This window comes from Ceratotherium simum, chromosome 23 (genome assembly GCF_057802395.1).
Source record: "Ceratotherium simum simum isolate JZ-2026a chromosome 23, ASM5780239v1, whole genome shotgun sequence".
NCBI lineage: Eukaryota > Metazoa > Chordata > Mammalia > Perissodactyla > Rhinocerotidae > Ceratotherium > Ceratotherium simum.
In genome coordinates this window covers 972,483-993,425 of record NC_141922.1, presented here as the reverse complement: position 1 = coordinate 993,425, position 20,943 = coordinate 972,483, and the positions used below count along the sequence as shown (strand labels likewise).

Here is a 20,943-nt window from a genome sequence, read left to right as displayed (position 1 = left end):
AGCCACAGGAACCTCATACCAGGCATGTTCTTGGGGGCTCTTTGTATTCTGGAAACAACCATGAGTTCCTGTGGTGGTAATAACAATGAAGCTCAGTTGTGTCTCTTGAGGCTTAATCCTGTACCTGTGCTATGAGCTTCCCCTGTAGCCATTCATTTAATAATAAAGGAAAAAAACCATACATTTCAAAAGTTCCAAATACACACTCATTTGAAAACAAAAAAAGAATGGAATAAAGTTCATAAAAGCCACACATCCAGAGACACCCGCCTCTTTCTGGCTTCCCACCAGCTGCCTCACCTCTGCACCCTGCAGTGCCATACTTCCAGCCCCCCAACCCTGCCTCCTGTGGAGGGTCTCCCCAATCCACACTGTCTCGGGCACCAGCGCTGCCCCAGCCTACGTGACCTACCAGCCTGCCCAAGATCTCCCAGACTCCAGACCAGCCACACAAGATGTCCTTCTAGGCCCTTCCTTCCCTGTAGCATTGGCCCTGGATCTGCCCCCACCCCAGAAACCAGAGTGGGCAGCAGAATGCCACCCCCCCATCCTCTTCCTGGTCACAGATCCCCTTTGCACAGTAAAGGTCCCTGCCAAGGGCTGACCACCCAGCTGGGACAACCTTTCCACAGCTAAACCATGACCCAAGCTCCCCCAGAGGAAAGGAAGGGAGGGAGGGAGAAGGAGAGCAGGCCCTGCAGGCTAGTGCCCCAAGTCTTCCACGCTGCATCTTGCTCCCATCACCTGAGAAGGAGTTCCAGACTCCCCCTCCACCTGGTCCACCATCACCCTTGACCACCACCAGATGACCCAGCCCACGCCCCCTCATGAGACCCTGACCTCACCACCCACCAGCAGCTCTCCGAGCCCTGCATCTCCCTGCCTCTGGGCATTGCCCTTGGCCTCATGCCACAGAGGGTCTAGGCATCTGGCCCCCACCTGCATCATCCCTCGCTGGCCTCCTTGAGTCCCTTCTCAAGATGCCCAGATCCTGGCCCCTCTGCTGCCAGCTCCCCTCAGGCTTCACTGGGGAAACTGAGGCCAGGGGGCACCATCACCCACACCTTTCCTTCCCCTGGAGCCCAACAGCCCCATCCTAGGGAAGTCTCCACCCCTCTGAACCATAGGGCCCTCGGTGGCAAGGGGCAATCACAATCCACACAGAGGCTGGGTAAATGAGAGAGGTCACTCAGCAATGCCCGTGCCCCCGATGGCCACTGATGCCCCTCTGGGCCAAGGCCACCCCTTCCCCAAAGACTTGAGGCCAGTGTTCTGCCAAGGCTGTGCTCTGCAGACAGCACAGCCTCTGGGTCACCACTCCATCCCAGAGGGTGTCCTCACTCCCACATAGCCTCGCATCTCCCTTTCCCCCCACACACACTCCTCAGCACCTCCAGTCTGACTACTCCACCAGGTCTCACCAAGGTCCCCGATGTCCCTTATCACCAAGGCCTCATCAGGCCTCACCTTGCTCAAGACCTCTCGCCCAGGCGGCCCTCTCACCCCTTCCCATTCACTGGGCTGCCAGGACCCCGCAGTATGGCTCTGCCCCTGCCCTGGCCCCCTGCTCTGCTTCCCTGTGCCCAGGCTCAGAGCACGGGCCTCTTCTCTTCCTGGTGAGGGCCCTAAAGCACTGTCCCCAGCCTGGTCTCTCCCGGCTCAGTCTGGCATTTTCCAGCATCTCCACATGTGTATCTGTCTCCTCTCCAATCGATACACACGGAGGCTAAACTCCTGTTCCTGTACCTTCCCTGTCGCAGAAATGCCATCCACCCCCAAGCTGCTCTCCACCTCACTGCCACCGCCCGGCCCTCCGCCACCACCAGGGCTCTCCTTGGCAACTTCTCTGGGGGCACCCAGGGAGTCTTCACCCCAGGCAGCATTCCCACAGGGGTCCGGCTCGGGGTCCACTTTTCCCTCTCATCCAGCCGCTAATTTTCAAGCCATGCTTGCCACAGAACAGAGGTGCAGCAGGACATGGACCCTGCCCTGAGTTTGGCAGGAGAGGAGATATTTAAAATGCTCTTTATCACCCACTAACCCATGTCTAGGCCCTGAGCATGACACCCTAGGCTCCCACATACCTCAGCCCAAAACGAACTCCAGATAGATCAAAGATGAAGACATTAGAAAACAAAAACATGCCCCAGGACTGGAAGAAACTCTCAGCAAATGTTTTTATAAAAGAAGTCCGTTCTAAGCATGACATAAAATCCAGATGTCATAAAACAAAAGACTGGCGAATTTTAAAAGTTGATATGGCTAAAGACACCACAGACAGAATTAAATGACAAATGATCAAAACTGATGCCTGGGGTCAGACGTCAGGGGAGCAACTAGCAGCACCAGGGACTGTGAAGAGGCTGGAAAGTTGCTCGTGGTATGCGCACCGGTCACAAGGCAAGTGTGAAATTTAACTCAGCTGCATACGTGTAACTTGTACACTTTTCTGTAGGAACTTTACACTTCAATAAAAAGTTTACTTTAAAAAAGTAACACACAGGGGCCGGCCCCGTGGCTTAGCGGTTAAGTGCGCACGCTCCACTACTGGCGGCCCGGGTTCAGATCCCAGGCGTGCACTGACTCACCGCTTCTCCGGCCATGCTGAGGCCGTGTCCCACATACAGCAACTAGAAGGATGTGCAACTGTGACATACAACTATCTACTGGGGCTTTGGGGAGAAAAAGGAGGAGGATTGGCAATAGATGTTAGCTCAGAGCCGGTCTTCCTCAGCAAAAAGAGGAGGATTGGCATGGATGTTAGCTCAGGGCTGATCTTCCTCACCAAAAAAAAAAAAAAAGTAACAAACAGAGAAAATTTTGAAAACATTTATAACAGACAAGGAAGTTAATTTTCATAATATGTAAAGAGCTCCTATAATTCAAAAAGAAACAAAAACACTATACAGAAATAAACAACGCTTTTGAATAGGCAACTCATAAAAGAAAAAGTGCAAATAATAACTATGAAATGATGCTTACTATAATTAATAACAAAGAATGCAAATTAAAACAAATTAGAATTGTCTTGTCAATCAATTGGCAAGAGGTTGGAGAACTAGTCTGCCTTGTATCCACTGGGCTCATCTATGCCGGAGAGCAATTGAGAAATACAATCATTTTTACCATAAGCCCAAATGTCCGTGTACGGACCAGGTAAATAAATTGTGGTACTTCCATGTAATGGAATATTTAGTACCTATCAAAAAGCACGAGGGGGTCGGCCCCGTGGCTTAGCGGTTGGGTGCGTGCGCTCCGCTGCTGGCGGCCAGGGTTCGGATCCTGGGCGCGCACCAATGCGCCGCTTCTCCAGCCGTGCTGGGGCCGCGTCCCACATGCAGCGGCTGGAGGGATGTGCAACTATGACATACAACTATCTACTGGGGCTTTGGGGGGAAAAATAAAGAAAGAAAGAAAAAAAATTAGAAAAAAAAAAAAAGCACGAGGGTGCCAAGACCATTCAATGGGGAAAGAATAAGCTTTACAACTATAATCAAAACGGTGCTGGGACAACTGGAGATCCACATGCAAAAGAATGAAGCTGGGCCTCTACCTCAGGCCATACTCAAAAATTAATTCAAACCAGATCAAAGACCTAAATGTAAGAGCTTAAACTACAAAACTCTTGGAAGAAAACGTAAGTGTAAATCTTCATGACTTTGGAATAAGCAATAGCTTCTTAGACATGACACCAAAAACACAAGCAACCAAGAAAAAAAATAGATAAATTAGACTCATCATAATTAAAAACTTTACTGCTACAAAGGACACCATCAAGACAGTAGAACAGGGACCAGCCCGGTGGCATAGCGGTTAAGTGCGCGCGCTCCGCTTTGGTGGCCTGAGCTTCATGGGTTGGGATCCCAGGCGTGGACCTACACACCACTTATCAAGCCATGCTGTGGCAGGTGTCCCACATATAAAAGTAGAGGAAAATGGGCACGGATGTTAGCCGGGGGCCAATATTTCTCAGCAAAAAGAGGAGGATTGGCAACAGATGTTAGCTCGGGGCTGATCTTCCTCACCAAAAAAAGAAAGAAAGAAAGAAAGTAGAACAACAACCCATAGAATTAGAGAAAATTTTTGCAAATCACCTATCTGATAAGGGACTTGTATCTAGAATACATAAAGAATGCTTACAGCTCAATAATAAATAGATAAAAACCCAATTTAAAAATGGACAAAGGATCTAGAGAGACATTTCTGAAAAGACATACAAACGACCAATAGGCACATGAAAAGGTGCTCAACATCATCAGCCATCAGGAAATGCAAATCAAAATCACAATGAGATGCCACTTCACACCCACTAGAACTGGGTGCCTACAATCAAAAAGGCAGATAATAATAAGTGTTGGTGAGAATGTGAAGGAACCGGAACCCTCATACACTGCTCATGGCAATGTAGAATGCTGCAGCTGCTTTGGAAAACAATCCGGCAGTTCAGAGTTAAATATAGAATTACCCATGATCCAGCAGTTCCACTCCTTGGTATATACCCAGGAGAGATGAAAACACATGTCCACACAGAAATTTGCATGCAATGTTCATAGCAGCATTATCCACAATAGCCAAATGATGGAAACCACCCAAATGTCCATTAACTGTCACCAGGATAAACAAATGTGGTCCATCCATACCATGGAATATTATTCCACCCTAAAAAGGAATGCAGTACTGACACACGCTACAACATGGATGAAGCTTGACAACACGATGCTAAGTGAAAGAAGCCAGACACAAATTTGTATGATTCCATTTATATGAAATGTCCAATAGAGGCAAATCCACAGAGACTAAAAGTAGATCAGTGTTTGCCAGGGGCTGGGTGATGTAAATGTTCTGAAGTTGATTGTGGCGATGGTTTCACAAGTCTATTAATATGCTCAAAACCATTGAATTCTTTCTCTCTCTCACACACCCACACACACATACACACAAGCTGTGGTCACCCCAGCCAGCGAGACTGGGGGCCAGAAGGGTGACATCCACCATCGTTCTCTATGTACTTCCATGGTGCTGGGTCATTTTGTTTTGGAGCACGGTTTACTTTTGACAGAAATACAGACCAAAACTCCTCTCCAAAGAGCCCCAAATAACTGCCAGCCTCCCCTCCTGCCAGCTGAGCTCTGGCCACCAAAGGAGATGCCCCACGCTATCACCTGCTCGCCCACGCAAGCACCCTGCAAACACTGGCTGAGGGCCTGGGGCAGGTACCAGGGATAACCACAGATAACCACAAGCAGAGTCTAGGACAGGAGAGGTGGGACACGTGAGCAGGGTGCCAGGCATGATGGCTCTGGGCAGGCCCAGGGCCTCCAGAGAGGTGGGGAAGCCCCTCCAGCTGAGTCTTGAAGAAAGCACAGGACGCTGCTCGGCACACGCCCTGCAGACAACCTGACACTCCCCAGGCCTCTTTGCAGCCCCACCTTCTCCCCAGAATGCAGGTCTCCCCGGTGGCTGCCTCCTGCAGGCTCCTTACCCCAGCCCCCTGCCTGGAGGCCCTGCCCCACACTCACCCACCCAGTCACCAACGGTACTCACCTCTGCCCCCTCACACCCACTGCCCCCTCCAGGACCACTGAAGCAGCCTTGTCAGCGCCCCCGAGCCCTACCCTCCACACCGTTGCCACTCCGCTCTAAGCCCTGACGGAACAACCTTGGGTCTCTACCCCGGCTGCCCAGGCCCTCCTGGCTAGCCCCACTCCCCACTCCCTGCCCTGCACCTTGTGCCCTGACCCCGCGGACAAGCCTCCAGCTCTATGCACACAGCACCACCTGGGGGGCTGGGGCTGCTCCTTTGTCACCAAACCCCCTCACCTTCATTCACCTGTATCACCTCAACTCTCCCCCCACCCCAAACCCTTCCCTGACTTCCCACACCTGACCACAGGCCTCTCCAGGCTCCCCTGGCATAGCAAGTGGTCCAGCCTCTGTGAGCTGTCGCAGGCCGGGTTCTGGGGACCCAGGAGTCAGGACACCCCCTTGCAGCTGGGCTGGCTGGCTGGCTGTAAGCCACTAGCCCATACAGCCCCTCAGCACGGGAGGCCCCTCTCATGGGGCACCCAGAGCTCTCCTGCTACAGGACCCAGTGGCCTCAGCCCCATAGGAATCTGCCCTGGAGAGAGAGCAGGGAGGATGGGGAGGGGCAACAGGCTCAGGCAGACAGGAAATTGAGAATGTTCTGGGAGGAGCAGGGAGGATTGGGGATTTCCAGGGGGAGAGCTGGGGAATGCCGTGTCCAGGGTAGGGCCTGAGGTGTTGTGGGGTTGGGGTGGGGGTGAAGGCCACTGGGGTGAGGGGCTAAGAGGCTGGACTTTAGAGAGGCAGATGGGGAAGGTGCATCTTGTAAGTAAGAGTGGGGTGAGGGTGGCTGCCAGTGTGGGAAAGAGGCCAGGAGGCAGAAGCCAGAGCCCTTCACGGTCCCAGTGATGGACTGGGAGTGGGTGTGCAGGACCCGGCAGGGGTCCCTGAGGACAGAGCCAGCTAGTGCTGTGCTGGGCCCCAAGAGAGGGGCACTCCCACTTTCTCCCCACCCTGAGGCCCCTGCAGTCACTGGCTGGCTGACATCAGGCGCCATGCCCTCCCCTCCTCACTGGGGGCAGCCCTCCATCTCCAGGGACAGGATGAGCCAGGACCTCAGGCCTCTAGGAGGTCCAAGAGGCTCACAACGGTCAGGCCTACGGTCCATAGCCTGGCTACCTCTGGCCTCCTCTAGGCCACACCTGGGCCTTGGGGGTGGCCCTGGCCTGACCACAGGTACCAGCCCAGCCCCTCACCCATTCCCTTGGCTCAAGCCAGGAGCTGAGGAGATGCAGGAGTGCCTGGTACACCCCAGAAGCTCTCCCTCCTCCAGGCCCTGCACAGGGAGCCGCCAGCACCCACTCTCCTGCCTAGCAACTCTCAGCCGCCCTCGGGCCAGGGCCACACACGAGGGGGAGCTGCACCATGGCACTGGCAAGTCCCCTTCAGGCAGGTGTCCCAGCACCCACAGGCAGGAACCAGGCAAGAGTCATTCACTGCCCTCTCACCAGCCTCCACCCGCCAAGCCCAGGAGGCAGGCATGGACCAAGCCAGCCCAGTGTCCAACACCAACCCTGGCATCCAGGGAAGCTGGGTAGAGAGGGCACTGAGACGGGAAACCCCCAGGGACCCATCAGACTCACTCCTGGGAGGTAGACCTCTCCCCAGGAAGTAGAGGGAACATAGCTCCTCAGGACAGGAAGCTTCAGCTTGATGCCAGGGATGGGCTCTGGACCCACACATGGCCCTGTGACCTGATCAGACCAAGGAGAATTCTGGAACAAAGTACTATTTATTCTGGGTAGTTGTCCCCACTTTAAACAGAGTGACCAGTTCATAAACAGTTCCATCCTGGGGTTTGCCAGGAGAGCTGTGGCCCAGGTGGGCAGCTGCTTCCCTGCACTGGACCTGTCCAGGTGGACCTTCCAAGGCCGGGCCAGCCGTGCAGAGCATAAGCAGCACGCTGGTCCTCTCCAGACGTACCCTCTCTCCCTGCGGGGGCAGTGGTCAGGCTTGGGAGCTCATTGTCACAGGAGTCTCTACCTGGCCCAAGTGAACTGGTTACAGAGGCAAAGGGAGTGACCACAGCATTGGCAAGGAGAACCAGAAAGCACATCCACCCTGCCTGGGACCCAATGAAAGCTGTAAGCGGACAACTGCCTGGCAGAGACAAGCCCTGGGCCCCAGGAAACCTCCCCATCCTGGGTGAGAGGAGTGGGTGGGGAGAGGGGCTGCCCCTCCCGGGCTCTAGGCTCCTCCCCAACAGGGCCTCTCTCCCTGAGCTGCCCTTGGGGGCAGAGCCAGCAGAACCAGCCATGTGGAGCTGGAACCTGCTCTGGTCGGTTCTGCCCAGGGCCCCCACCTCAACCCTCTCCGGCAGCTCACTCCCAGGCCCCTAAGCCTCTGTGGGCCGGGAGCCAGGGCTGCGTCCACACTCACTCAGAGCTGGGCAACCCAGGCAGCTGGGCTGCAGGGTGGCTGACAGCAGTGAGGGCCTGGGTCCAGAGGCCCCGGGGGGCATGGAGCAGGACAAGGGGACTCCTCTAAAGAGGAAGAGGAGGCTGTCCTGACTTTCCCAGCCCACAGCTGCCCTCCAGGGGACAGAGAGGGGGTGTGACGGGGGTCCGTGCCAAGGAAGGGCGGCAGCCTAGGCCTTCGCCAGTTTGGGGAGGTGAGGAGAGGCGACAACTATGCGACCCACTGCCAGGCGGTGGCAGCCGCCCCGGAACCACGGGAGAGGCACCCAGCTGAGGGGCAAGGGACAGCTCAGCCTTGACCCACGTGTCTGCTGGGCACAGACTCGGCACACTGGATACCGGCCCGGACAAGCCCCCGCCGGCGGCGCGGCCCACCCCACCTACCCGCGCCGCGGGATGCCCTATTAAGGGCATGACAGCGGGGGCTCCACCGAGCGCGCCTGCCTCTTCCCTGGGCGCCGGCGGCTGCCGGATCGGGCGAGGCAGGCGGGGAGCTGGGCTCTGTCAGGGCCGCGATCGGGACGGCCACCGCGGACCAAGTGTCAGAGGCGGGCTGTCAGGCTGGAGGACGTGCCAGGGCCCGGCCGGACGGCAGGTCGCCCGCAAGGTGGGCGGGGGCGGCGGCGCCTACCTTTGTACTTCTCCCGCACCTCCTCGTAGGCCTGGATAAAGTCCCGTTCGTCGGGCAGCGGGCCGGACGGCAGCGGCGCAGCCATGCCGGCGGGCGCGGGACACGGCGGGGCGCTGCGGCGCAGAGCCGGCCTGCAGCCCCCGGCGGCCACTCTGTCCCTGCGGCCGCGCGCGCCGCGCCGCTTAAAGGGGCCGCCCCCGCCCCGCCCCCGCACCCAGGATGCCCCACGGGCGGGGCGGGGCCGGGGTGCGGGGCCCAGGGGAGCCTGCGGCTCGGAGTCTCGGCCCCACGCGCGTCCCAACGGGCGCACACCCTTTCCCGCTCCCGACCGGGTCGCGGGCCCGCCCACCGCCTGAATTCCCCTTGCCGGGCTCCCAGCCCCGCAGCGGCCCCCTCCCTCACCAGCCCCCACCTCTCTGGCGACCCTGCCAGATCCAGCGACCACACCTGGCCGCCCCCGGCACGCCCCTTCCCTCCCTCTGGGGCCTCCGCCGCTACTTAGAATCCTCCGTTGCAACGCCAGAGTTAGAGTTGGTGTCTGCAATATAAAAAGACCCCTTGAAACACAAAAAAATTTTAACTACCTATAAAGGGCTGAAATAGAGATTTACAGGCGAAAAAAATGCTTGGTAAAAATAAAATACAAATTCTTTTCCATCCATCAGATTGGCAAAGCCCCCAACTCCCAGCGATGACAAATGTCCTCCTTTGTGGAACATCCCTGGCAATATTCTTCTCTAGCCTTAAATGCTGCAGACCCTGTGACCAGAAGCCCACTCCTAGGAATCAGTCCTAAGAAAGTTGTCAGGCGCTGGAACAAAGGCATGCCAGGGGGCGCTGGCTGCAGGTGGCTCATGGCAGTGAGAGCTGCGGACCGCCACCCAGGGCAGGGGCTGATGCTGAGGAAGGTCCAGGCCTGCGGAAGGACGTTCACGATTCACTTTCATGTGGGTAAAAAAGGACCTCGTTCCTTGTGATAGATGAATGAGACTGGCAGCTCATGCACCACCAGGATACTCGTGCCCGGGGTGGGGGCGGCCCTGCTCCTCTGCATTTTCACAAGCTTTTGCTTGTGCTTCCACCCACAAATGTCCTTGCTGACTGCAGCACCATCCTCGCTCAGCAGCTGGCTTCCAGGCCTCTCCCCACATGCCTTGGTCCACCCTCCCCACCTTCTGCAGGGGCCAGCCCTGCCCTCCAGAGGCCTAATCATCACCAGTCCTAGTGGCGTAATGGGATTGGTACTCCACAGCCTGTGCGTGGAGACCCTCAACTGGCTCCTGCCTTTCCCAGCACATCCTGCCTTATGGTCTCCAGGCCTAGGTCACCCACTTCTCAAAGGAAGGGGCCGCTGTCCAGCTGCCAGCCCTACAATGTGGAGAGCCTCTCGCTGGGCCTTTCCTGTCCTCCTCCCCAGAACAGCAGCTACTAGAGGGCAAGGCCAGACCCTGGCTCAGGAAGGGGCTGGGGCTCTCCTGTCCTGCTCCTACACGCTTCCACCCACACCCAGTGGTGGCAGCCAAGACCAGGGGGCTTGGAAGGCAGCTCTGCCCCAGGAGCCCAAGAAAGTCATCATGGCATCTGGGCACTGGACCCTTGTCATGAGGCCAATGATGGCGCAACCCCAGCAACCCCAACCTCAGGCCTCATGCAGCTGACTAGGTGGGGCCAGCAGGTGGCGCTCTGCTATCTGCACTAGAGGCCCTCTTTGACCTGCAGATCACTCTCAGGTCTCTCATCCCAGTCCTAACACCTGCACGTCACGCACAGCAGGTATTCAGTCAACAAGCAAGTGGTTATGAATTGGACAGACAAGGCCATTCAGTGTTACCTGCAATGCGGATGACTGCCCGCTCGGCAGGGTCCAAGACACTCCCATTGCCCCCAGAGCCACCTCCACTTCGCCGGCTCCACTGCGTTTTCCCCAGGTTCCAGGGCAGTGTGTCCCCAGGGCTGGGTGAGCCACTGCCTCCGTTGGAGCCATCCTCAGCCACTGCCCACACCTCGTGGTCCTCGCCTGACATGGCCTCCTGGAGAGGGAGCAGGAGGGGGGTCACACCTCTGTGGGGGGGATACTGCACACTGACCCACCCCCTTCTTAACCTAGACATTGACGTCATCCCATCCACCTTATCACCTGGACACTGACACCCATACCCCTCCTATGTCCTGCCTCATCCACATACTGACCCTCTCCCCCCATGCACAACTGGCTTCCCCCCTCCAGCTCATCCCTCAGACACCACACAGTGACCCCCACTCCCAGATACTGACCTCATTCTCTCCAGTCTATCACCAGGACATTGACTGCCCCCCCAACACTGACTGCCACTCCCCTCTCTTAGTCACCCAAACACTGACCTCTCCACACTGTCACCCAGGGGTTCACCCCCTCAGAGGACACTGACTCCACCCTCCACCGTCTACCCTGTCAAACAGGAGGAGAGGGAGCGATTATCTTCACTTGGACACTGCCGCCCCGCTCCACCCCATCACTCAGACACTGGCCTCCACCCCCTCCATCCCAAACCTGGACCCTGTCTCCTCTAATCCTTTCATCAGCAAGCCAGGCCATGAGGAAACACTGATCTCCACCCCTCTCCCCACTCGGACGTCAGAGAAGTACCCTGACCCGATCCCTGGACTCTGGCGCTCCACCTACAAGCTGTCTCAGCTTCTAGGACCCCCATCGCTCTACCCAGCTCCAGCCCTGCGCAGTCCCACCTTGCTCTCTGCAGTGAAGGCCTATAAATAGCTGGAGCCGCAGCGGCGGGGGCCGCGGGAGCTCGGCTGTGGCGAGGCTGGGAGGGAGCCTGGGCGCCCCTCCAGTAGCCCACCCTGCGTGGCACGCACACCTGCACACCCACGCGTGCACACTCCTCAGCTCTCCGTCCCCAAGAACGCTGGCATGCAGGAGGTGAATGGGGCTCTGTCCCGACGGGGGTGGGGTGGCGTGGGGGCACAATGTGGGCTCCGTGCCTCCGCCCTCAGGCTAAGGGCTGGGGAGGAGACAGCAGGCACCGAGCTGGGGGGCCACCCCACCCCGCCTCACACAGGCTCCTGCACCGGCCGCCTCCGCTCCAGCACCCCGCCGGGGGCCCTCCGGCAGCCGCGCCTCCCCAGCAGCCTTTCCTGCCCACACCCCGGGCACCGCCCGTCCAGTTCCGCAGTCTCGGGCGCGCAGAGGTGGTGCCCTCCCGAGGGAGGATGGCTGCAGCCCGCGACGCAGCCTCTAGTTCCGGGACGCCTGCGGCAGCAGCCCCCCACCGGCGGCTTCCGCACGCTGCGCGCCTCTCCGTCCCGGCCTGGGTCTTACGTGCCTGGTGGCTCAGCTCGGTTCGGCCGCCGCAGCCACACTGCCGGAGCCGGGAGAGCTGCGGGTCGACGCGGGCGGGGCGAGCACGGAGCCCCGCCCCGGCCCCAAACTGAGCGCCGCCCGTGCGATCCGGGCGCCCGTGTGCGCGCGGGCCGGGGCTCCCCAGGCGGCTGGGCTAGAGCGCGAGTGAGGCTCGGCCCGGCACTGCCCCTCTGCGCGTACAAGGCGGGCCGGTCGGCAAGAAGACGTCGTTGCGGGAGCGTGCGTGACACCATGGCGACGTGGGGTCGCTCGGGTGCGCGCTGGGTCCCGCCTCGGCCGGCTGCCCAGGGCCGCCCCAGAGGCGCAGCGGACTCTGACCCCCGGCCCCGCCCCTAGCCGCGCCAGGTCCCTCGCCCGCCAAACAGAGGTCGGACCCGGAGCTCCAGCGGGCCCCTCCGCCTGGTTTCACGTACACGTTTATTCAAACGGCGGAGTCGCGCTCCGGAGAGGTCTGGCCGAGGCGGACGGTGTCGGGCCGGCCCACCCTCTTCCTGGGCTCTGCTGACCCCTGGTGGTTGGGCCGGCCCAGGCGGGGACCCGGCCCAGGCGGGGACACGGCTCCAGCCCTCCTCGTCCGCACCGCCGGCCCCTGCGCGACAGCAGGAGGCAGGGGCGCCCCCAGGGGCACCTCAGGCGGCCGAAGGGGCAGGAAGCCTGTGCGAAGCCGGGGAAACAGGAGGCCAGAGCCTGGGCCGAGGGGGCTCTCTAGGGTTAGGTGGCTGGGGAGTGGCCCAAGAGCCCAAAGGGTTCCCCGGAGGGAGACGGGGGCACGTGCTCGCACGTGATGAGGTGGGTGGGCAGCGCCTGGGTGTCGTGGAAGATGACGAAGATGCTGGGCTGGCGGAGGCAGTCCACCGCGCTGTCGTAGCGCAGGAGCACGTGGCCAGGGGCCCGCGGAGGGGGTGCCCGCAAGTCCTGGCGGCCCTGGCCGTAGTCGCCGGTCAGTACCCGCGCCACGAACACGGCCTTGTGGCCGTCAGCGTTGGGGGGCGAGTAGCGGTCCTGCACCGACAGGGAGGCGCGCTTGGCGAAGTATACGCCCTGCCCGTAGAGCGTGCCTGCGGGCGGGACGGGCGAGGGTCAGACTCGTCCGGGTCGGCAGAGCCCACGCCCCTGCGGGGCCCAGGCCTCACCGTTGCGGCCGCAGAAGCTGCGGTTGAAGCCATGCTCGCAGATGTCCGGGACGGCCTGCGCCGATGTGCCATGGTACAAGACCTGCTCGGCTGGGCGCCGCTCGCAGTGCTGCTCCAGGCGCTCCCGGTGCAGCTCGTACTGCTGCTGCAGCAGCGGGTTCGACACTCGCTCCACCTGCGGGGAGGCAGCGTCAGGGACAGGCTATTGGAAGACCCGACCTACCCCGGACAGCCTGGACAGAGCTGAGCAGGAAATTAGGAGCCTTCTCCTGGAGGAGTTCAGGGTCTGGGGAGACCTCACAGCTCCAATCGTGCTCTGTCCAGCAGCAGACATTAGGTAGACGTTAGCCCCTCGATGGGCCCCGGAGTGGCGCTGGAGGGCTTCCAGGGAGGCCTGCCCCCTCCAGGAAATCTGATCTTTCCAGGGAGGCCTGCAGGTGGGCAAACCCAACCACTCACCAGAACTCAGCACCCACAGCCATGCCTCTGCAGAGGAAAGCTGAGCTGGGTGCCTACACAGCCCACAGGATTTCACTCCCAACATCAAGAGATGCCCCCGGGGCCCCTCAGTGCTGGGGAGACCCAGGTGACCAACCCAACAGACAGCAGTGGAGGAGCCAGCGCAGGGACTCACACAGAGCTTCCAAAGAATTCTAACTACTCTCTTCAGAGGGGTGCAAAAGAACTTTATATCCATAAAACAAGATTTGCTGCTGTGAAAAAGAAAATTAGAGAGTTCTTACAGTAAGAAGGAAATTGCTGAACTAAATCCAGAGAATAGGCCAAATAATAAGATGATGAAGATGGAGATAAGGAAGTGACTCAGAGTGCAGAGCTAAAGAAAAGAGATGGAAGCTGCGAGAGGACAGATGAGGGAGAGAGCGGCAGACAGAGGAGATCTAAGGTCTGCGGAACAGGAACTCCACGAGACGATGACAGACAGGTGACAGGAGCAAGTGAGAGCACAGCGGAAGCTGTGCCCTAAGCTGAAGGTAGCATCTCCAGATGGAAAGGATCCATAAAATGGCAAGTAGGGTGACAGGGCAACACACATCCCCGGCACCTACCTGCCGGGAAAACGTCAGCCTTCAAAGTGAAAGAAAGTATCCACACACACACCCCCCAAAGTTGACACACGAATGGAAAAAGTCTCTCATTCTCACATTGGGCTTCTCAGCACCAATAGTGGATGCTAAAAGACCATAGAGGAATTTTTTTTTTTTTAACTTTTTAAGAACATAACCTTTAAAGGGGAAAGAAAAAGAACAATGTCTTGCAAAGATCTGAAGGAAAACATATTTTGATCCTGAACACTCTTTCCAGCCAAACTATTAATGGAGAGGACAAAATGAGGACATATTTAAGATATGCAAGAACCAGCTGTGCTTATTTGAGTTCACAGAAGTGTCTTAATAAACACATAGCAACTTTTGTTTGAAAAAAAACTTTACACCAATATCAGATTATAGTTGCAAATTACCTCTAATTATAATAGGCAAAATAAATTTGAAAGTCCAACGTGTTTACTACCCACTCAAAGAGATACTTCTGCTAAACAGAAAAAGAATCCTTGCAGGAGGGTGATGACGGGGCACGAAGAGTAACCCAGCAGCCAAGTACAACACAAAAAAAATAAAGTAAAAAATTTAAGAGCTATTAGTCCTTGAATTCTAGAATCTTCTCTTTCATGCAACATGGTTTTAATAACTAGGATTTCATTTCCCTGTTTCCTTTATGGTTCAATGGTAAATATTTTTTCATTAGCATTATACATCCATCAACCTATGGCTCACACGTGGAGCTTCTGTAACGATAGTTACGGAATAGAAGACAATGTTTGTTTGTCAACCTTGATGACGTAATAAAAATAATGTCACTGACCAAACTGAGACGAAGAGGGAGGAGGAGGTGAAAGAGGGGGAAGGGATGCTCATTCTCCTCATCTTCCACGCAGGAAGGCAACAAACAGTCTCCAAAGTTGTTAAGTGAAAAAAAAAAAAAGACTCAAGTCTAAAGTCACAAAGGTGCACACTAGAAGAATCAAGTGCACATAACTAGCAGAACGAGCCAGGAGAGTAAGGGACAGGAGTGCAGCATGTCCCTCTTCTCTCAAAGCACAGAAGTGACAGCTGCTAAGACCAGAAATGGAGGCAAGTACTTTATCCAAAGTTTCAGTGACCATCTCCAGGAAAGCGGTGGTGGCAGCTGACTGGGCCAGGTCTGGGGAAGGCCAGAGGTTCTGCATTTCTGACCAGCTCCAGGTCGCTGATGCTGCTGGCCCACCCACAACTTTGTGCATCTAGAGTCAAGAGTGCCCGCCTGACCTCCCTGGCACCTCAAGCCCGGCTCTCCACTGTCCCTTCCTTCTGGCAGCCAGCCCTTTGCGATTCCTCTCTTCAGCCAAGAGCACTCAACCCTGCGCTCTGCTCCAGCTACTCCCCCCTCCTTCCTTCCATAACCCGCTCAATTTCAGACTTGTCCCTGCCCTCACCTCCCAGGCACTCTTTGTCCCCACCCTGCTCCAGCTGCAGGCACTGCCCCCAAATGCACCCGCCAGCAGAGCGGAGCAGCTTGGCAGAGCCGCCTCCTCAGTCCTTCCTTCTGGCCATGCAGACACTGTGGGCTTCACCGCCCTCCAACCTCCCCCATTGCCTCCCTGGTCCCTCTTTCTCAGCCTCTTCTTCCTTCCTGCCCCGATAGGCAGGGGCTCCTGGAGCTCCCCCCAGTTGTTCCCAGACTTTTTCTGAAACATACCCATGCTCAGAGTTGCCACATTTAGCAAGTAAAAGTGGAGGAGGAGGCTGCCGCGCAGCAGTGAGCCCTCTTTTTACTGGAGCAGACCTCATGGGAGGCAGAAGAGCCCCCAGAACAGCAAAAGGTACATATCTGTGGCATGAGCAATCTTCACAGTAGCCATGAGATGGCATCACCACCCCATGCTCCAGACGAGAAAACTGGCGTGGAGAAGGTCACACTGCCCACGGTCGGTCAGCTAGCTGTTACTGGCAAAATGGGGACCCGTGCTCAAGCCAGTCAGGTCCTGCGGCCCCCCTAACCTCTGTGCCCTCTGTCTCCCCCACCAAGACTTTGTGAATGCCCTCCGGGCAGGGAACAGGCCTGGGGAGCCCTGGGGCTTCCCTGTCCTCCGACAGCTTCCAGTCTGCCCCATGCTGGGCAGCTCCTGGCCAGCTGACTCTGACATAGGCAAGAGTGACAGGCCACAGGCTCTGCAAGGTGAAAATGGTGCCATGAGCCCAGGAGGCCATGAGGCTGGCAGCACAGAGCATGGACTCACCCGGACAATGCGGGTCCTGCTGTGGGCAGCATCCAGGGTGTCATAGAAGGCCCGCACCACCTCCTGGAACTCCTTGCTCCTCTCAGCCAGACACTCCAGCCTGCCCAAGGGCCTCTTCAGCCTCTCCTCTGGCACTGACACACAGGGAAGAAGGGGTCCAGGCCACGTCTGGGGCACTGGTCTCTAATAGCTGGCCCACCCCACCCTCCCCCAGTCGGGGATGCAGACTCACAGGTGGGGCCTGAAGCTGCCAAGGGAAGGGCCAAACTCTGATCCAGGGGGCCAGGCAGCAGTGCTGCTAAGTGGCGGGCTGCACGGGTGGGCTGGACCCCAAAGCCACGGAGAACGATACAGTCACCTCGAACAGAAACATTCACACCGTGGCACTGCTCCAGGCGGGCACGCAGCTCTGCGGGTAGCGTGTAGCCCTGGGGCCCCACCGTCTCCTCCCAGAGGTGCACCTCCAAGGCAGCCCCTAGTGCCTGCTCCAGCTCATCCATGTCCTGCTCAAAGGTCACATGCACCACCAGCTGGGCCTGGCCACCAGTCCCCCCACCCAGGAGCTCTGCTGCCTCCAACCGGGGTGGCTCCAGCAGGGAGAGGGCCAGGGCTCGCTGCAAAGCAGCAGCCTCCTCCTGCTCAGCCACCTGGCCTTGTGGCTCCAGTGACCGGTGGAGAGCCAGCTGCAGTGCGGCCTCCTCCTCCAGCTGCCCAGGAGCCCCAGTGCTGGCGGCCAGGGGCTCCTCCCCAGCCCTGGGTGCAGGCTCCTCCTCGAAGCACCCTGGAGTCGCCTCCTCATCTGGTTGCTCCTCCCCCAGCTCCAGGGGCAGCCAGTCCTCCCCCTCCAGGCCCTCCAGGGTGGCCAGCAGCTCTCGGACCTCCTCTAGGGGCAGGGAGAGGCACTGGGTCAGGGGTCAAGCCTAGCCAGGGTGGGGCTGAAAGATAGGACGAGTTTAGGAATGGGTGAAAGATGGAGAGAGGATGCAGGGTCATAAGAGAGGTGGGAGTACAGGGCAGGGCAGAGGCTGAGGTCAAGGAAGGGCCACAGGATGTGCTGCGGGTTCCCAGGGAGCCCTACCCAGGCCCACGTTCTCCTGGTCACCGCCTGTACTGTCTGGGGGCCACAGGGTGTGGGAGAGGCCAGGGAGGGCCTGGAGGGCCTCAGTGGGGTCCACCTGTCAGGAGAGAATGTCAGGGCCCACTGGGCACACACCCCTCCCAGGCCTCTGAGCAAGGGTGGAGGAGGTGCCTGGGGATGACGTGTGAGAAAGGGGAGGCGCAGGGGCGGGCTCCATCTCTACCTCTCCAGGGTCTGTGTCCAGGGTGGCCCCAGCCAGACGCTCCGTCCCAAAGACACACTGGAACTGAGCCTCCAGCCCCTGAAGCAGGTGCTGCCCCTCTGGGCCTAGCAGGAACCTGGCGCTGCCCGGGTGCTTCAGGCTCAGCACGTGACAGCTAATGCTGCCTAGCAGACTTTGCAGAAACTCCTTGGCTGCCTGGCACGGAGCCAGGGCTCCACAGAGCTGTAGTACCATGGGGGGCAGCAGGCAGATTCGTGGGTTTAGGGCACAAGAAAGGCACCCAGAGCCCCCAGTGGGAGACGAGGCCAAAGGTGAGGAATTCTCAGGAGTAACTCACCCGAAAGCCAGTCACATCTGATCCTTCGAGTGGGAAAATGGCAACATCTCCCAGACCAGCAAGAAGGTCCTCATGATAGACTTGTATGAAGCGCATTGCTCCCGGCTCCATCGACAATACCATCTCTACCAGGCTCTCCTGCCCTGGCGACCCCACAGGCCCCAGGCTCACTGACCCCACCTGCTCCGGAGACCCCATGGCGATCTCAACTGAGCCCACTGGGCCTGGAGACCCTATAGACCCCAGGCTTACCAGTCCTGCCTGCTCTGGAGGCCCCGCAGTCCCCAGGCTCATGGGCCCCTCCTGTTCTGAAGTCCCCCGGGGCCCCAAGCTGACTGGCCTGGACTGCCCCAGAGACTCTATGGGACCTGTCCTTAGAGAGGCTCCTGGTTGCCCTGGTGCCTCCTCAGAGCCCAATGTCACAGTCCCTGCACCCTTCAGTGCCCTCTCCGGCCCTCCAGCCTCTGAGAGAGCATGATCAGCGGCCCCAGACCCCAACTCGGGCAGGTGGTCCCCTTCACTGGTGTCCTCGGCAAGCTCCTCAGGGTCCAGGACGTCATAGTGGGGGACAAGGCTCAGCTCTGAGCCCTGCAGCTGGTGGTCCTGCTGCAGCACCCGCTCGGCCACTTAGAGGAAGGGAGAGGACATAAGGCCCATCAGGGCTCCGAGGGGTAGAGAGGGGTGGGCCAGGTCCATCCAGCCCCACTCACCCTGCCAGTGCTGGAAGGACACCACGGTGCCCAGGCGCCCGGGCAGGCTGCGCAGGCCCGCCAGGGGGCCCCCGCCACTGCGGCGCTCATTCTCCAGGTACAGCTCCAGCAGCAGCAGGTCTGCGGGGGCGATGCCTCCCACCACACGCACCGCTCGGGCCTGGGGCACCCGGGCCAGGGATACCTCAGCCCCCTCCAGGCTCAGGGCCCGGGCCTGCTCCTCCAGGACACAGACTTCTGTGGGGAGGGTGCATGTCAGCACAGGGCATCTCCCCCAACAGGCACATCTGCCTCTACCCCGCTTCTCACCTGCCTCAGAGAGGGGCTTGGGCAGCTGGACCAGGGCCCGATCTGGCCGGGGACTGGCCAGGGCATGGCAGGGCTGCTCCAGGTGCCCTGTGGCACGCAGCAGGGCCTGGACATGCTGCTCCAGGCGCTGGGGTGCAGTGCCAGGGGGCAGTCCTTGGAGCAGCAGGCGTGCAGGGGCGCGTGGTGGGGCTGGCCGCAGGCTCAGCCGAGCACCATCAAGTGTGTGCTCCTCCTGGGCCAAGACCCTCGCTGCATCTGTGGGCAAGAGTGGAGCAGGGTGTCAGGGTCACGGCTGGTGGGGGCCCAGGCTGTCCCCTTCCATCGGCCCCTCACCTTCAGGCTTTCGAAAGGTAAGTACACCCCCGCGGCCAAGTCTCTGCCAACTCAACACAGGTCCTCCCCCAGAGCGTCGGTGGTTCTCAAAGTAGAGCGTGAGCAGCTCATCGGGGATGTCGGGGGGCAGCCCGCTGAGCTCCACTGCCGCCCCCACCTCCACCTCTGCCATCGCCGTCGCAATGCTGGGGGCCGGACGGGGGTGGGGTTGAGGGGGGTAGAGTAGCAGCCCCACAGTCCCGCCCACCTCTCCCAGCCCCCTCTAGGCCCCTAGCACCCCCACTTCATCGTAAGTGGTGCACTCACCGGGCCATCTGGGCCACTCTAGACCAGGCCTTCAGCCAGGACTTCCGTGCCTGCTCCACAGACAGAAATTTCCTGGGACAGGAAAACAAAAGTGAAACTGTTTGAGGGAAGGAGGGAGGGAGGGGCCTGCCATGCTGGGTCTGCATGGCTGCCACTCAGGTGCTTCCCCTCCTATTCACAGGCCCCTCCTGCAGAATTTCCAACCCCACCCCCCAGCACCTCAGCCTGCAGAGCCCCCAGCTGGGTAGGAGGTGTTGGCTCGGCCTACCCCTCAGTCCAGCTAACCAGCCCCATCTGTCCTACCCTAGCCTACTGGCTGGCAGGGTGGGGGAAGTGGCCCCTGGCGGTCTTCCACTCCCACTGGCCTCTCCCTGTGAATCTCAAAATGGCCAATAACCCTCCCTACTAAAGCCACCAGGGGGCTTGAGTCATTGTCCCCCACTCAAGGACCTCATGCCTCTGTGTTCCCCTCCCCTGCAGCATGAGCAGCTGGGGTTTCCAGGCCAGCCCCTAGCTGAGGCTGGCTCTCAGCTCTCCCCAGCAACCTTCCCACACCCCGCTCGTCACCCTACATACCTAGCAGGCGACCAGGCTGTGAGTGCTGAGAGTGAGCAGCTCCTGCCCTTGACCTACAAGGGCTCTGGTCCCAGCACAGCCTTTCTCTCACCACCTCTGCTCCCTTCCTGTGGCTCTCCAATCTGTGCACCTGCCCAGTCTTCGCATCTTACATCAGCATCATTGTCTTGTCATCGTCGTCACAGCTAACCCCAGAAGCCTTGCTGCAGCGAATCCTCATCACAGAAGGGGAGACGGAGGCGCAGAGGGGCCCACAGCAGTGCTGGGCCTCACACCTTTACAGGCTGCAGCTTTACTCTCCGCACTCCCTCTTATCACCAAACACTCCCCCTTTGCCTGTGCTCCATTTGCTTCCAGCTTCTCAAAGAGCTGTGCCCACTGCTGGTCTCCATCTCCCACCTCCCATTTACCCCTCAGCCTACTGAAACCCAGCCTCCATTCCTGCTGCTTCTCCAGAGGCCTGAGAACCTGCTCAGCCTGCACCTCCAGCCGCACACCCGTCACCTTGGCTGCCCGACTCTGGGCTGAGCCTCCATCGTCTATTGCCTAGATTGCTACACTAACCTCTAACTAATCTCTTTCTGCCAGTCCCGCCTACCCCCACTGTCCACCCTCAACAGAGAGAGCAGGGTGAGCCTTGTAAAGTAGTACCAA

At 58.9% G+C, this 20,943-nt stretch overlaps 2 protein-coding genes across 4 annotated transcripts in view; both read right to left on the bottom strand.

Annotated features, from left to right (window-relative positions):
• PLEC (plectin) overlaps nt 1-12,072 on the bottom strand; it is a 56,532-nt gene extending 44,460 nt beyond the window's left edge. The window contains exons 1-2 of one of the 3 annotated variants that reach the window (XM_004443023.3): nt 11,952-12,072; nt 10,463-10,661 (exon numbers count right to left, since the gene is read on the bottom strand). In XM_004443023.3, coding sequence (XP_004443080.1) covers nt 10,463-10,655 — 193 coding nt within the window. In that variant the 5' untranslated portion in view covers nt 10,656-10,661; nt 11,952-12,072. Of the gene's footprint in view, nt 1-8,631; nt 8,772-10,462; nt 10,662-11,951 lie in introns of those variants that run through there. The other 2 variants (XM_087447280.1, XM_004443026.3) reach the window with 2 other exon arrangements.
• Nucleotides 12,073-12,368: 296 nt separating this feature from the next.
• Nucleotides 12,369-20,261, bottom strand: PARP10 (poly(ADP-ribose) polymerase family member 10). The gene is made up of 11 exons (XM_014797232.2): nt 19,714-20,261; nt 19,408-19,592; nt 19,075-19,329; nt 18,766-19,002; nt 18,056-18,681; nt 17,719-17,940; nt 17,496-17,592; nt 16,650-17,300; nt 16,418-16,551; nt 13,123-13,297; nt 12,369-13,047 (listed from the first exon to the last, which is right to left on the bottom strand). The coding sequence occupies exons 1-11, from the start codon at nt 19,857-19,859 to the stop codon at nt 12,701-12,703; spliced, it is 3,075 nt and encodes a 1,024-aa protein (XP_014652718.2). The 5' UTR covers nt 19,860-20,261; the 3' UTR covers nt 12,369-12,700.
• Nucleotides 20,262-20,943: the final 682 nt, after the last annotated feature.